At 37.9% G+C, this 18000-nt stretch overlaps 1 protein-coding gene across 1 annotated transcript in view; it reads left to right on the top strand.

The window, feature by feature from the left end:
* Positions 1-17600, top strand: part of SNCAIP (synuclein alpha interacting protein) — a 212898-nt gene extending 195298 nt beyond the window's left edge. The window contains exons 9-11 of the mRNA XM_027874875.1: positions 4507-4599; positions 5875-6934; positions 17101-17600. Coding sequence (XP_027730676.1) covers positions 4507-4599; positions 5875-6934; positions 17101-17106 — 1159 coding nt within the window. The 3' untranslated portion in view covers positions 17107-17600. The remainder of the gene's footprint in view (positions 1-4506; positions 4600-5874; positions 6935-17100) is intronic.
* The last annotated feature ends 400 nt before the right edge of the window (positions 17601-18000 follow it).

An 18000-nucleotide genomic window follows, 5' to 3' on the forward strand; every position in this document is an offset into this window, starting at 1 on the left:
TTAAATGAATGTAGCCAATGTTATGATAAATCAATAGTAAAGGCTCTATGATGACCCCAGGGCTTTCTCTAGTTGAATAGTTTTATTACAGTATACTACAGTCAGGTTTGGGAAACCTGAAATGACTTAACGGGTTCAGCTTAATAGGCATAGCTTCAGTCTCTGTGGCCTTGTTTTTTTCTTTATCTGTTGTATGAGTGCTGTAGTTGACTATCTCTTTCCTTTAGTTCCCATAGACCCAATAAATAACCTGGCATGTGGTTGGGGGTGGGGGAGTCAGGGGAGAGGTAGGATGGAAATCCAAACAAGGGGAAGGGGCTAGAGACAAGGGAAAGGACCTGTATGGCTATTATTTTTTCTAGTAGATGCCCATTACCCACTCAACTAAGCCTATTTAAGAAATACAACTCATAAATCAGTTTGCGGATAGGCCAGGACCTCTTGTTCACAGAGTAGGTTTTAATACTGTGAAAGGATTAGGATCAGGATCCCTAAGGAGTTTGGGGAATCTCAATTTTGAGATAGGATTAAGTGGACCATGTTCAGCTTGGTACATAGCAGATTTTCAATGGGCAATATATCACACTAGGCAATAAATAAGCAGAATTCTCTTATTATAATCCCTAGCAGTTTACAGGGAAACTTAAACTTAAGATAATTACTTTGTAAGGGAATTTTCTGTGAGGAAACTGGATCTAGCAAGGAATGATTCAGATAAAAAGGGCAGAGGGAGGACAAAATGGGGGGTATCTCTGTGGGCTTGGGAATAGTTCTATATAGATAAAGAAAGTAGAGTTTTATTTGGAACCACAGTAGGGCACATACTGGGGAATAAAACTACCAAATATTTCTGTCTTGAAATGTCATAAGTTACCATAAGTCCTTAAAGACTAGATTTACCAGAGTAGGGGCACAGATTGTGGGGAGCAAGAATTAAAAATGAATGGAAGTGATAGTTGATATGGCATCCTTCCTTTTTGCCAAAAACTTAATGCATAAGCACAATGCTATTTCCTTCAGGAGTTGTCTTTTGTCCATTTGTAATTAATTAGATTAGTCCCTTTTAAATTCTCTTTTTCAGATGAGAAAATTGAGTAAAGACTATCTTCCTTCCTAAGGTTTAGTCAATCAATCTCTTTACATGTCATGTTACTACTCAACACAATTATTTCTGACTACTTCTTTTAGAAAGTCACAACCTCCCAAGAGCTACCTAATAAACTATTTGAAAGCAGATCTGAAACTCCCTGCATCACTCACTCATTACACATTTTCCCTAGCAAGCCTCTTGTCTATCACCACTCAGCAATACAGAAAGGATGTGAAAAGAAAGCATTATCTTCTCAAGCTTTCTCTGACCTTCTGTCCTTTCTGTAACCAATTAGGTTTTCACCTTTGGTCTGCTCCAGCAGCAGATGGGCTTGACAGAATGAATGAGAAAACATGAGAATAAGCTCATACTCTTCTTATTCCTTCATTACTGGGACAATCTCAGACTCACTACTTCTGGAGAAGAATAGTGACGTTGCTGTGGGGTTGTGTTTGTTAGGTTAGCTTTCATGGCACTAAGTTTGGATAATAGTAATTAGTGTTAATTGGCTTTAGAACAGAAGAGGAAATGGTCTCTAAAAAGACAGAGTCTAAAGTTAGCCACTAGGAAAGTAAGAAAAAGCTTTCTTACCCAGGGAAAGAGCTTGTGTTTTAAAGAAGCAATGTTGGAGAAGCACTTGAATCAGGAGGCGTGAACTCATGTCCTGGTATCACTTACTAATTGTGTGACCTTCAGAAAGTCACACACACACAAATCTAACAACAGAAAGAGACTTAGGGATCATCTAGTTCAAACTCCTCATTTTACAAGGAGGGAATTTGAATTCAGGTTCTCCAACCCCAAATCCAGGGTTTTTCCTCATCTAATACGTTGACTCTCATTGAGCCTGTTTTCTCATCTCTAAAATAGGGCTAGTAATACTTCAGCTCAACAATATTTATTAAGCACCTATTGTGTTATAGTGTAAGAATGAGGATCACTGATTTCTCAACTGAATCAATCAGAGGCATCAGCTAGGTGTGAAAGAGACCTAGATGTCTCTATTGAATCAATCACTCCCCCACACCCCAAAGTTAACTATTGTAATTGAATCAAAGACATTTAGACTAGATTTGAGAACTCTTTGAAAGAAATACACTGGAGGAAATGGAGTGATTCCTCACGGAAGCTGTATTTACATTATCAAAAAAAACTCCTTCACATCATGTGGGTCTTATATAAAATAGAAAGCCTGTTCAAAACTTCCAAGGATGGGAGTGTCTGGCAGTATAAAGAAGATTCTAGCCAAGCCTCTGTGATAGAATTTCTGGGGATCTGGGAAAGGAGAGAGATCCTCTGTCACCTTTCTACCCATCCTTAGAGGAAGAGAGGAAGACCTTGTGAACAATCAGAGGGCTGCATGATTTGTACTTCTCAGCAGTGTCCTAGCAATGTTCCTGGAATGGTAGCAACTGGTGACAGTATCTGCATCAGGAGCTGAGGGCAATCTAGACACACTGAAGAAAAGAAATTTAAGACTTAAGTGTGAGCAGTAATGCCATGCTAACTCAGGGGGAAGAAAATGTCTAAAGTGCTTGTCTGTACATAGAATTGTAGTAGTGGTCTCCATCCTATCTTTTATAGGGACTATGTTTAAAAAAAAACAACAACAACAACAAAACAGCAAAAAACAACTACGTATCTAAGGGAAACTTCATGGATACCCTACAAAGGGGAAAAAAAGACTTACCAAAATCAGTACCTGTGAGCTACCCCTTTGCCACATGTACTCTGTAATTTAGAGTCCACTTCCCCTTGGTCTCTATATATTACCATGAGAAAGTATCTTACAGAGTTTGGAGGGATGTTTTATGCCATTTCTTCTTAGTATACTCCCTTTAGTGAATATATATTTTCAAAAACTAATTAAATTTGGCTGACTAATTGGTATCAACTGATAATCAATGGGGGAAGAACACCAGTGGTGGCCTAAAATCTATAATACTAGAAAATCATCTCCCAGAACCTCAAGGTCCCCAAGAACCTGACTGGAGATATAGTAGCCTCCCTGTGGAGATCCAACTTGCCAATGTTAGGAAAGTCACTTCAGAGTATATGTAAAACAACAATTGTCCTCATGGAATATATGGTCTAGTTGAGGGATATAGCATACACATATAACAATTATGTAAGTGCATGAGAGATGTGCGGAGTTCTATATAAGAACCAAGGGAGAAAGGATCATTAATGACCAGGGGAAAGGCTGCCTCTAGAAGGTGACATTTGAGTTGGTCTTTAAAACATGGATTCAACAAATGGAAAGGACATGAGCAAAGGCCCAGGGGCAAGGTAGGATACCTGTGACAAATAGTCCAGTTTGGTTGAGCCATCAAATAAATGGTAGGAGAATAGTATGAGATCAGACAAGAAAAGTAGGTTGGTGCAGATTGTGGAAGGGTCTTAAATTCAAGCTTAAGAGATTTGTACTGTGTCAGATAGTCAATAAGGAGCTTTTGAAGGGTTGTTGTTATTATTGTCAGTATTTCATACAGAAATCTGTGCCTAAAGAAGGTTAGTTTGGCCACAACATAAAAGATTCCGATTCAGAATGTGCAGGGGTGAGCATCTTTTTGGTTATTATAATAGCCAAAGAGAGTGGTTATGAAGGTCTCTCTTAAAGGGAGCAGAGTAGGAATAGAGAGGAGGAGCTGCAAGAGACATTGAGTATGTATAATGAAGATGACTTGGTAGCTGATTAGTTATTACAAGTGAGGGTAAAGAAAGAGGTAATGCTAAGCTTTCAAATGTTGATTCCAGAATGTAAGGTGATACCATTTGCCAAAATACCATCGTAATAATAAAGGAGAAGAGGAAGAGGAGAAGTCTATTTAGGAATAAAGATGGTATGTAGTTGTATTTGGGCATGTCAGGTTTGAGGTCCCAATAATCACACAAGTGGAGATATTTTGTGCTGGAAATGCCCATAGAAGCTGTCATTCCTTGGTATGATTTGCATGTCACTTTGCACCATTTGGGCTGCTTTCATTTCCTTTTTTTTTTTTTTGGAGGCAATCAGGGTTAAGTGACTTACCCAGGGTCACACAGCTAGTAAGTGTCTGAGGCCAGATTTGAACTCTGGTCCTCCTGACTCCATGCTTTCACTTCTAACACTGATGAATCAAATCAGTAGACTGACTATTCCTGCCCAGCCACAGTCAGTCTGGTTCATTTAGTTCAAGTACCATATTTTATGGTAGTTAATATGATATGAGAAAATGATTTATAGATTGGTTTCATTTCTTATAACCAATGGCTTCCTTGCATCTCTTAACTTGAAGAGGGTTTCTGATGTCCTTTGTGTCAAGGCAGAAAATAATATAGTTCAGCACCATGTTTTCCTCTAAATGAGAGGATATCAAGTACCGTAGAGGAAAAGTTTTAAACGGCACTGGTTTGGTTTTTTTTTTCAACTTCAGGCAGACAATGGAGCGTGTCACACTGCAGAACCAACTCCAGCAGCTTTTAGAAGCACAGAGATCAGAGGGCAAATCCCTCCTTTCTTCCCCCAGGTAATAGCAAAAAATATTGATGTTTGGAATTCTTTTGTTGTGTGTTGTTCAAGACAAAAAGCCCCGTCTGATTCTTTGTGACCCTCGTTAGAGTTTTCTTGGCAAAGATACTGAGTGGTTTGCCATTTCCTTCTCTAGTTCATTTTATAGATGAGGAACTGATTGATAGATAAGGAACTGAGGCAAACCAGGTTAAGTGACTTGCCCAGGGTCACACAGCCAGGAAGTATCTGGAGCTACATTTGATCTCAGGAAGATGAGTCTTCCTGACCTCAGGCCCAGCACTCTATCCAAAGTGCCACCCAACTCCCCCAAATTCTTACAGACATTTTATTTTAAATCCCTGCTCTCTCTTTTGTCCTTTACTTTTTAAAAAATTACAAGGGTAGTTAATTTTCTTCTTTTAAAGAAGAAAGGAAATAGTGTTTGAAGCTGTCAATCTCTATAGTTACTATTTTCAAAAGTCAACAGGAACGCCAAAGTTTATACAATATTATTTTAGTCTTAGGTTTATGATGATTAAAAATTTCCAAGAGACAGAGTTTTGGGGTAAATTGTAATCAATTTTATTGACTATGTCTAGAAAGTAGTCAACAAAACAGACTGATTGTTCCCATTGGTAGCCAAAGACACTGAGCCTGTTCAAACTTCCATATTATAAAGTCTTTTGAAAAGGAAGTGCAGCTGAAGGTGGAAATCAACTCTGATGAGTTAACAGGTAATGAGAGAATGACTATTATAGTGAGAGGGGGGCTTATTCCAATGAAGGTTTTGAAGTATAAAACACTTAGTCTTGGTCAAAGAGACTTATCAATATCCACATCACCAGTCTGACAAAAGGGAGAATCCACATTTTCTCAGACCCTGGGAATCCACCCCACTTGCCCAAACTTAGAATTTCTTTACTGTCTTTGATTAGATTTTGGCCTTCCTGGCTCGGTAAATCTTGCCCAAGATTTCCCACACTGGTTGATTTCCGGATGAGGAAGTAGAAAAGGGGAAAAACCTTGGTCCTAATTCAATAATTAATTATTAAATACAAGAGAGAAATAATCATTTCTCTCAGGTTGTAGAAAACAATATTTGACATTTTACTTCATCTTTCATAGAGTCAAATGAGTAAGGTATTATGATATATTGGCAACATGCTTTAAAGTAATTTTCATTGGTTTTTCTTGGTCCACAGGAAGAGCCATTCAGCATTCTTAACATGAGTCATTATAATTTATAAACAAGATATCACACCTCTTTTTTTTCTTTTGCCTGTTGTTTTAGTTCACCATCTTCACCAGCTTCTGGAAAATCCCAGTGGAAGTCAATTGATTCAGATGAATTGTGTATAACAAAAAATAAGTCCAACACCCAAGATGGGATTCAGGTTCTTGGAAACATATCAGCCTCCAACCGTACCAAATTCAGGGCAAAAGATGAAGACTCGGATAAAATCCTTCGACAGTTACTAGGGAAAGAAATTTCAGAGAATGTCTGTACCCAGGAAAAGCTGTCGTTGGAATTCCAGGATGCTCAGGCTTCCTCAAGGAATATGAAAAAGATTCCACCAGAGAAAAGAGAGCTGAAACTTGCTCGACTGAGGCAGCTGATGCAGAGGTCACTGAGTGAGTCTGATACAGACTCGAACAATTCAGAGGACCTCAAGAACACTCCTGTGCGAAGGACTGACAAACCAAGGCCTCAGCCCATTGTGGAAAATGTGGAAAGTGCCGAAAGCCTACACCTGATGATTAAAAAGCACACTTCGGCCACAGGACGCAGGTTTCCTTTTAGCATCAGGGCCTCCAAGTCTGTGGAAGGCCATAGCCCATCCCCTACTTCAGAAAGTAGTGATCTGGACTTAGAAACCCAGTATGCAACATCTGGGAGTACACCTCAGGGCCAGGCACCTGGGGACATCACGCAGTCTACGCCTGACAGTACTACTGCTCAAAAGGTCACTACTAGCCCCAAAAGTGCCCTCAAGTCTCCATCTTCCAAGCGCCGAACTTCCCAAAACTTGAAACTGCGAGTGACCTTTGAGGAGCCAGTGGTGCAGGTGGAGCAAACTGACCTTGAACCTACTGGGGAAAAGGACAAAGATCGGGGTAAGGTCCTTCAGCGACTTCCCCCAAATAATGAGACAAGCGATCAACTGAAAAGGCCTTTTGGAACTTTCAGGTCCATAATGGAGACACTAAGTGGCAACCAGAACAATAACAATAACTGTCAGACAGTCAATCAGACCAAGACCTCAACACTGCCCTTTACCTCACTAGGAAGGAAAACTGCGGATGCCAAGGGAAATTCAGTGAACTCTGCTAGCAAAGGAAAGACTAAGGCAGTGAGTGCTATGTGGAAAATCTCTTTCACTCTCTAACTAATGTCTTGTTTCTTATTCAGCATGGAGCAGATTTTTGTCCTGTGTCACATTAAGGGAGTCCTTCAAGAGTTTGATAACAAGATGAGTAGATAAACAGATAACACATAGAATTCATGGGGTTTTTTTATTCCTCTTTGGCAAATGTTCTGAGGGAGCAAATAAATTCATCAGAAATCAGATTCAGATTCTCCAATCTACTAAAATGGCTTAATTCCAGGGAAGTTATGAGCTTTGTTCCCAAGTCTGCCACACATTCAATTCATTTCTACAAACATTTATTAAAAGCCTACTGGAGGGGGTGCAGCTAGATGGCACAGTGGATAGAGACTGGCCCTGGAGTCAGCAGGACCTGAGTTCAAATCCAACCTCAGACCAGACTCTTGACACTTACTAGCTATGTGACCCTGGGCAAGTTACTTAACCCTACTGGGTGCAGAGCAAGAATGATAACTGCTGGAAAAGATATAAAACTTAGATAAGACACATCCCTTGACTTCATGAAACTTATAGTCTAAACTGCCTACCCATGAAAGCTGTCTTCTTGATAATGATTCTTCCCATCCATGACCAATTGACTCTTAAGTCTAACTGATGAAAGTACAAGTAGAAATCCTGTTTCTAAAGAATTGCCTATGAAACTTGGGTATAACTTTTGAGGGACTAAATATATAAAATATACCCTTATAAGCATATTTCTATATTTAATATGCATTAATAAATATATAATAATGAATGCTATCATATTTATTTTATTATTTACATTATATAATATTTACTGTTATGAAATATATATATATATTCCTAAAGTGCCTGCATTAATATGGAATTGCAGCAATGGTCTCCAATCTGCATTTTAAAGAGACTATGTTTAAAACAAAAAAGTTACAGTACAGAGTGTCCTAAAAGTCTCAGTTCATTTTTAAGCTATTTAAGCTTAATAAGTTAGGGCTTTAAATTGCACTAAGACTTTTGGGACAATCTAATGTGTTAGAATAGATTCTTATATATGTTGTTTTGCAGAGGAGGCTATGGAGAAATACAAGTTTGAGATCTTGAACATTATATTAGGAAACATGCTCCAAACCCTCTGTGTATAACACTGAAGAGGGACAAAAGGTTAAAATGAAATTCAAGCAATACAATCAACTTGTAATAATAGAAAGTCTAGATAACACATATAACTGAAATCAGCCAGACTTCATTTGAGATTCTGGTACAGACACCTATGCTGCCCACATTCACCCAGAACTGTACTTCATGTGGTATAAAATTAATCAGCTAGTTAGTGTTTCACCTTCTTTTCTTGTCCTTGCCCAAATCTGGTGGAAATGTTAATGAGGAATGAAATGTCCCAAGTGGAGAAGTCTTAAAGTACCTTGGACACTGAAGGAGAGGTCAGACAAGGAAGAAGTAGGAAACCGACGCATCTAAATAAATCACTAATTCAATAGTCAGATCCTGAATAACTGGATGTTGGCCTTCCGAATTATTGTTTAAGCTGAGGAACTCCTAAATTTGTTAGTAATTAATTGAGTTACATTGACTATTATTCTGAATAACCATTGGCTGGAGCCTGGATGGTCTCTTAACTTCGAGATTTGTACATCATGTGGTACTGTCAGGGGTAATGGAGTTTTTCTTGAATTTTGATCTATGTGGAATGAATGATAACACAGTCCTTGAAATGGCCTCTAATAGACTTTTGCCTTTGCTTAAAGATTACATCAAAACTTAAGACACTTTTAATGGCATTTATCCTAGTAACTTATAAGTTTGTGTCCCTTATAATATTTCCACAAAAGCTCCTATTTCCAGTATTAAGCATGTGCCTCCTGACCTTTCAACTTTGTGCATGTGAGTTTGGTGCATGTGCTCAGATCATTGCATGTTTTCACTGACTTTGACATTATACTTCTCTAGGGAACTCACAGCACCAGCTGTACCAATCTTTCTTCTAACTTGCTGCTTGAAGAACACCTGCGTAACTATGCATGGTATGTGCTTTATGAAATGAAATAACCCACTTTTCTCTTGCCTTAATTTTGAATTGCACAAGCTCTTAACAAACCATCTTGGACCTCATTTATTCAGTAACTGGTGCAAGAGAAAGATCAATGACAATTTTATCAGTCCCTCCGAATAAATGTATAACTGCCAATCAAGCTTTGATCAAGGTTGCAAATGATTGAGCTAAGAGGCTTAGTGAGGCTGAAAACAGGCACAGGCTGCACAGGAAAGCAGCCTGGTTTGTAAATCCTCTCTGTTGCTTAGTTGCTTTTGGCATAACTTTCAGTCTCTGATGAAAGAGAGTCAAGGGCCAGATAAGTATGGAAATTAAATTTCCTGTCATGCGTGAAGTGAGCCAGCCTCAAGTCAGAACCAGAACTTTCAAAAAAGGCAGTGTTTATTTGATTGCCAGTTAAAGATTGGAAGTGTTCTTTCTCACCACGATGCTATCTTAAGCAGCAACAAAGTCTTTGTTATATTAAAATGGAGGTTTTTTTCCAATTTTTTTTTTCTGGATCATTGATTTCAAAGTTGCAGAGAGCTTCCACAAGGAAACTCTCTCTACCAATGAAGATCTTCAACAGTTCTTCAGTTTAGTCTTGAAGTTACTTGGGGTGGTAAGTGACTTACTTGTTCAAGGTCAAACAGCAAGTGTGTGTCAGAGGTAGGACTTTAAACACTGGTCTTCCTGACTCTAAGGTCAGCTCCCTAAGGATCCACACCATAATGTCTAACTTCTTTTGCTATATGCTTCAAGATTAGGAACTAAACCATAAAGCTTTAGTGCTGGAAGGGGACCTCAGAGGTCATCTAGTCCAATTCTCTCATTTTCTAGACAAGGAACCTCGTCTTACTCTTTGTACTCTTTGATCCGGTGACATTGGCCTCCTGGCTGTTCCACAAGCAAGAAGCTTCATCTCTCAGCTCCAGGCATACTCTCTGGTCATCCTCAATGCCTGGAACACTTCTTCCTCCACTCCAACTACTCCCAACTAAAACCCTCTCTTTTGCTGGAAGTCTTCACCTGACCCCTCTTAATTCTAGCACCTTCTCTCTGTTAATTATTTCCTATTTATCCTACATATAGTTTGCTATGTATTTGTTTGCATGTTGTTTCCCTGTTAGATTGTAAGCTCCTTGAGGGCAGGGACTATCTTTTACCTGTTTTTGTATCCCCATCATTTAGCACAGTGCCTGGTACATGGTGCCAGGTGATTAATAAATGTTTACTGATTCAAACTGAAGCTAAGCATTCAGTCAAGGAACATTTATTAATCACCTGTTATGTGCCAGGCACTTGTTTAAAATAAAGGAGGGAAATGTTCCATAAGAAATATTTGTAATGAAAATACATGTGTTCTCATAAAAATTAAGATTCACTCTTCCAGAAAAATGTTTGGAGCAAAGGAAAATGTTTACGCTTCTATCCATTGTGACTCGGTCACCTCCTGGTGGCTGGAAAGCCAGAAAATACTCACTGTGGTTCCAACTCCTTGGAAAAAGGCCCAGTTTCTCTACATGAACAAAAATGAGGAGAGATATGAAGAGCAAGGGAGGGGAGATAAAGCATTTCCCAGACGTTATACATCATTCTCTATGCTAAATTATTCCTCAGTTCCCATCTGGACTCTTGATTCTTAAGGGATTCAATTCAGCCTTTAAGCTTCCTAAAACTTTTACTTAGAAAGTTGGAAGAATGGTTTTCTCATCTCCATAGTTGGAACTGCTAGAAAAGGATGAGCTAGAGTCTTATGACTGAATCCCGACCAAAAGAAAGAATTTCCCAGGCTTGTTCTTAGAATCCCACTGAAGAAAAGGGAACATTGCCTTAGTTAGATACGTGGTAGAGGAAGCTTTGTGTTCCAAGTTGAACAGGAGATTTTTCAGAGGAGTTCAAGCCAAAGTGAGGAAGTGAGAAAGAGTAAATCAAATGATTAATTCACTTCTCAGCTTCATTTTGCCTGTGAACACCTGTCCAAGGCAGCAGGAAGAAATAGCTACTTCTCTCCACCTAGTGATGTGCCTCAAGCCTAAGGGCCTCAGATTATGGCTGAAATGGCTGCGATTAATGAAGGCTTTCTGGATTTCCATGGTAATTTTTTTCTGAATTAAAAAAAAAATTCTATGGATTTAGAAAGCCAGGGCAAGACCTATTACTGCTTTCTCATGACTTGGTGGTGGAGATAAATACTGTATAAAATACCAAAAGACAAAAGAACTTGCTGATTAGCATGGTCTGTGGGAGGAGGGAGGGAGGGAGGCTGGAAGAAAGCAAGCAGCTTTCAAACTTGGATTCCCCTAGAACATGGAAATTGAATTAAGCCCAATCTGCAGTTACTGTAGTGAAAATCTCTACTGTGACCATGAGAAAGAATTACCAGTAGGGAACCCTCTGCCAGGAATACACTTGAATTGGACTTGATGTTCCCAAGAACATCTCTGTTAAAAGAAGAAACAGATACCCTGTATCTGACTGTTAAAAGGACAATGAATATACAATTAAAAGGAATGTCAACTCCACGAGGAGGTTTTTGTTTACTATTTATCTTTTCTAAATTGCTCACAGCTTGAGAACAGAGGAAAGAAATTCTCTTTACCCTTTAGAATTCAATTCAACTTTACAACTGAATAACTACAGTATGTTTCAATCGCAGAGGATGACTGACCATGAGCAGATAAATCTTTTTTTTTGTTTTTGTTTTTTAAAAGAACAAGTTGGCTTTGTATTATTACAATTTGAAAGGAATGTTTGCAATTACCTTTTTCTTCAAATCCAGTGAAACTTTGATTTAATACAGTTTAAGTCAGTCTGTGACCTATAACACATTAAAGTGAATGCCAATTCCTGTTACTGATAAGGAGTTTAGCATTAAACCTTGGCCACTAGGTTTCTTTCTCTCTTGAAGGCACAGCTTCAGTACCATGCCCAAGGATTTAATACTCAGAAAAATCCCCCATCCTAGCACCAAGCAGTTAATTGTGCAGTATTTTAAAAGGCATTTTCATTAAGCAGTGACCATCAGTGCAGCAGGTTTTCCTGCCAAGAAATTAACCACACTGGGAATTATGTATCCAAAGCCAAGACTTCAACTATCCAGTATTATTCATAGATTTCTAAGTCTGATCAACAATAATTTCAAGAAAGGGTGATGATTTGGCTGTGTCAGGAAGTTTTCTGATACACATGAGAGTCAGAGTTTTACATATATATACATAGATGTAGATATGTGTGTTTATATTTCATACTCTGAGAAGCATTGTCAAAAATTTAATAAAAAGTAGATAAAGGTGTGGTGGCTTTGAGACGGCTTCAGGGAAAAGATTGCAATGAGGGCATAGCTGAAATATGCTTCCCCTGCATATATTAGGAAAAGTGTCATCCTCAACAGGTGACCCTGATCTCATTGAACAAAGCTTTGCTTTGCCAATAGCCTCAAATTGTCTGATACTCAGTCATATTTGGTGATAGTGATCCATATTTTTTAATACTGGTCCTTTGTTGAGGCACAATAAATCCTTTTTACTAATTAAAAGATATTGTATTACTAATCAAAAGATGTCAGAAAGAGATACATGATCAGAAAAAGACACTTGTTATACCCCTTTTGAGAGACCCATGTGCTGCTGTGGTCCTCATGTATTTGCAAGAGAAATACAAGAAGGCCCCTAGCACATTGGGTGGACCCCTCACAAACACACGCACAATGGAGGATTTATTGATAGACATGGACAAGAATCACACAGGCTTAGAAATATTGCAATTTGCACAAGTGGAGGGAGAGAATACCATTCCATTTAGGTTCTAAAGTACTATAAGGTATACACTTGACTCCAGCAGAGAACTGTTCTTCAGTGAAATCCAGTGGCTATGATCAACCTAAGATCACTTCGTTAAGGATGAATGTGGACACAGTCTCACTAACCTCATTCTTACAGACTAGAATTTTGGAAAAGATAAGTGACTCAATTGCAGTCCCTTGGTAGGGGATTGGGGGGAAGGGTTGTTGTGGTAGCCTGACAACTTCACCAGGCCCCATCCAAACTACAGTGTCCTGATCCCCATCCCCTAGGAAGGAAAGGAGACTTTTCTGAAGATGCAAAACAACATGGAGGCAGCAGGAAGACTAGATCTGCAAAAGAGGATCTTGAAGTGGACATAATCAACCCTCCAACTTCTGCCGACTGTCCCCAGACTTGAGTATTCCAAGAAACAGAATACATATAAATGGCTTCAGATCAGTATTTTGAACTTGAAACTATGGCTTCTGAGCCAGTCTTTAATGCCTATGGTCTTCCTTGATTGAGTACTTTGAAGACCCTAGCCTCCTGTAGGACTATGCAGTCAGTAATTCATAGCTGGAAGGTAGCTTGGAAATGGAATGCCCAATTCAAACCAATTCCCTCATTGTACAAATGAAGAAAATAAAACACAAGGAGGATATGACTGCTCAAAGCCACTTAAAACACTACCTGGCACATAGCAGGCACTTAATGAATGCTTGTGGACTTGATTTGAACCAAATACGAAGTGGCAGAGTCCATACCTGAGGTCAGATTAATTTTCCATTGACTGTTGGATTCTTTGTATAGAACATTGTATCATTTGCAAGAAGTTATAATTTTGTTTCCTCTTCACTTTCATTTGTTTCCTCAATTTCTTTTCCGTGTTTTATTGCTATAGCTAGCATTTCTAGCATTATGTTAAATAGCTCTTATGAGAATGAACATCATTGCTTTATCCTTGATCTCCATTACATAGAATTTTGTCTTTTGGTTTTAGATAGATACTACTTACCATAGTAAAGAAGGTCAATTTATCCCAATGCTTTCTAGTATTTTTTAACAGAAATGGGTGGCATTTTGTTGAAATCATATTGTATTATTTTTGCCATCAATATGGTTTATTATGCTTATAATTTTCCTTATATTGAAACAAACCTACATTCCTTATAATAAATCAAACTGGGCCATAGTGTATAATCTTTCAAATGTATTGTTGTAGACTGCTTTGTAATATTTTAATATTTTTGTATTGATGTTCATTAAGGATATTAGTCTATATTTTCTTTCTCTGTTTTATCTCTTGGATTTAAGTGTCAGGACCATATTTGTGTCATAGAAAGAATCTGGAAAGATTCCTTCCTTTCTTATTTATATATAAAATTAGAATTAACTTGTTTTTTGAATGTCTGATAGAATTCAGTTGTAAATCCACCTGGCACAGTCTCCTGTAGCTCCACTTAGGTTTTGGCTTTGGCTCCTTCACTGTTTCCTTCTTTGTGTCTCTATTCTAAGCTTCTACAGGATTCTGGCAGTCTTTTGTGCAGTCCTGGACCAGATGAAGCAGCTTATAGCCTTTTTCTCTTTGGTTTTCTTAATCACTGTTCTTTCTGGTGCATCATAAGAGCTTTTGCAGGATATTTGTGGGGCATCAGTCTCCTCTAGGTCCTAACACACTGCCATATTTCCACAATTCCTTTGTCAAATGCCGTTTGTTTGTTTTTGATCAATAGCAAGCACAGGGACCTTGACGTTTTAGTCATTTGTGTTACTATAAATGTGTGGTCTGCTCTATAATATTCTTTGTGAAATCCTTCTTTCTCATCATTATATATGTACATTACTAAAAGATTTTTTAGATGTAAGAAAATTATCATTTCCTTTTTCCCAGAAACAACAAAACTCATGATTTTTCCAAAGCATGCCTACTTCTCTTTCAGGTATATTTACACTCTATCCCTCACCATTCTCAAAATTGTGTTGCCTTCAGCACATAAATCTTCCATATATACTTGGTCTAGTATAGCTGCTCAAATACAGAATATCTTTGTTTTCTTGCTATTTCTACTTCCTCATGAAATATGCTAAGGGCTACAATGTTAGAGTTCAAACATGGTTGTTACTCTGTCACTCATGGAGAAACAGGTTTGTTATGGAACTCTTGATGAATCTTTCCCCCTTTTAGTTCAATGCATTGTCCTTCAAGATTCATTTTTAAGTGCTCATAAACTATTTGACTTAACTGGACTTCTCATTGAACTTATGATAAGCTTGCTTTTCCTCCATTGCTTCTTATTGTTCCTTGAAGCAATGCTACTTATAATCTTCTGCCCTACTCAACCATAAGATTTTATAAATGAATTTATATTCTAAAATCCTGTTCCCTTAGCTGCTGTAGCTCTCTACTTAGCAAAGAAAGCCAGCATTTCTAGGCAATTTCTTGGTTTTCTTGGCTCTTGAGATGATTGATTCATTGAAACATCCTTAAGAAATAACAACATTTCGTCTCCATGTCTTTATTTTATCCATTATTCATTTTGATATCAACAGCTTGTTAAATAAAGATATTGGAACTGTGTTAATTGCACATCTTATCTTCTCACTTTTGTTCTTCTAATGTGGCATTTCTTTTCATTGTTACTCTAACATGTCAATGTTCTCATGCCATACAGAGAGTTTCAAGTGTCCCATGAAAGATTTCTTATTGCTTTTGGATTTCAGGATAAAACAGAGTAATGCCAACTTCGCTGACTTCTTTATTTGCCTCTTTGAGGAGAACCTATGAGTCATCCTTTGATTTTACTGCGATTTCCTTCTGTTTTCTGGATTTATTTAGAGTGAGAACATTCTACATGATACACCTTGAAAAGTTGCAGACTTTGGCTCTCTGATCTTTACAACATCCCTCTGAGAGAAACAGGAAAAATATTCTTATTCCCATTCTGTCAGTGAAAACCCTGAGGCTCAGAGGGACTAAATGACTTGCCTAAGATTGTTCTGTTAGTAAACTACAGAGATTAGACTTGAATCCAGGTTTTCTGTCTCCAGCACCAGTAATATTACTGTACTAGGTTTTCTGGTTAATGACTCACATTTACATAACATTTTAAAGTTTGCAAAGTTTTGTTTCAAATTTCTCCACCTGGTCCCTTTCTACCTTTCCATCCTTCTTACAATTTTCTTCCTTCCATCTTTTCTATAATACAGCCATGCTGTGCTGTTTGCTAATCCCGACATATCCTATCTTCAATGCCTACAATGCTCTACGTCTTTGCATCTCTGGTTTCCTTCAAGATTCAGTCCAAATGCCACCTTCTAAAGGATACCTTTCTTAGTCCCCAGAGATATTCCTCTGTGGTAGAAGCAATATCTTAACCCCTCCCTCCCATACAAGTTAGGCTAATTTTTCCTTAAAAAAATATTGATACATTCCTCAAGACTTGATTGATTACGGATTAAAGACTCAGACTGCTGGCATCACATGAGCTAGGGGCACACTTATACTTGGCTGGTGGATCACAATGGGTAACTCATCAAAGGAGTTCCACTCAACTGAATCAACTCAGGGTGTCCTCAGAGACTATCCTTGTTGAATATCCTTCTTGTGCTATGGCTAGGAAAATATCTTTTTATTAACTGTTGGGTAGGGATGACCTATTGAGTATCTCATTTTGTTCCAGTTATCAAACTCCCAAGGCCTGAATCAGACCAGGCCCAAAACATTCCCCCAAATGCCAGAGCATCTCTGAGGTTCTCTTCTATCTGCTCTGCATGTTGTATGTACTTAATTATTTACATGTTGTCTCACACACTAAAATATAATCTGAGTACAGGGACTGTTTTTGCCTTTCTTTGTGTCCACGAACTTAGCACAGTTCCTGGTTTAATGAATGCTTGTTGACTAATTGATTTCCAATTCTTCCATAATGGGAGCCAGGTTTCCTTGAGAATGTAAGGCTTCACCAGTGGATCTATGCCATGTAGACTCTGTCTGAGTACTTCTGGTTTCAACTAGACATGGCAGACTGCATTGTTACTCACATCCTGTCTTGTTCCTCTGAAGAGGGCTGACTTGCATATTGGGAGCTGGGGTTTCTGTAAGGTTGGGAAAGTGCTTCTAGTACTCAAGAAAATATGTATTGTTGTATGACTTTTGCTTTAATTGTTCAAAAAGGAGAAGTTTATATGAAAAAGTAAATTGGTTACTGGAATATTTACTGTGTGGTTTATATGAAGACAATTAATTTACATTTGGGGCAGTTTGGTTTGGGCTCAGGGTTATTTGGTAACATAACCACAGTTTTCCCTAATGTTGGCAATGTACATTCTTTTCTCCGCAGGCATAGTGACATAAATCGGAAAATTGAGAAATCTCAAAGCAAAGAGAGTGTGGATGAGCCAGAGCTACAGGAACTGTTCTTGTAATCGCACCTCATCATGTCTTACTGCTGACCTTTGGACACAGTTGGAAATCCCTTAAAATATCCTTTGTGGAAACAGGACCATAAGAAATAATCCTCACCAGCAAAAGAATGGATTATTAGGATGCCTTAAATTTGTAGCAGTTAGACTATATAAGAAATCTTTTTTTTACACTATGTGTATATATAACTTGTTTTTAAAGATATGTGGTTTAAAGGCATGATTGAACAAACACAATTTTTTAAACCATGTAAAGGATACAACAAAACTCAACTGACCATTGATCCCATTTTGTTTTTATCAGGTGCATGGGTATATAAGTATATTAATTGGTCTTCCCTTTCCCAATGACATAAATTGTTTGGGCTCAGGCCCTTCAAGACCAGTGGTTTTATTTTATTTTTTTGTCAAGTATAATTTGTCTGTCATTTCTATTTTTTTGTAAAAGGAAATAAAACATTAACAGCCATCTCTAATCTCTGAGTGCCTCCCTTTCCAATAAACTTGTAATATTTTGATTTCTAAAGAACTTTTAGATTATTTCAGTTTTTGACATTAGATATCAATTCAATCCAACAATACTTCTTCATTGCTAATTTTCATTGATCTCTTTTATTTGCATTTCCTTCATTGCTGAATTCTCTGTCACTTCCCAACCCAATGAGCAATACTGTTTAATGAATAATAAAAACAAAACAAAACAAAAAGGAATTTGGCCAAACTAATCTACATATTAACCAAGTCTGACAATATTTCCTATGTTCCGTACCATAATACTTGACTTCTACCAAGAAGGGAAGGAGATGCATTTTCTCAAC

This window comes from Vombatus ursinus, unplaced genomic scaffold, assembly GCF_900497805.2.
Source record: "Vombatus ursinus unplaced genomic scaffold, bare-nosed wombat genome assembly UNPS02014807.1, whole genome shotgun sequence".
Taxonomy (NCBI): Eukaryota; Metazoa; Chordata; class Mammalia; order Diprotodontia; family Vombatidae; genus Vombatus; species Vombatus ursinus.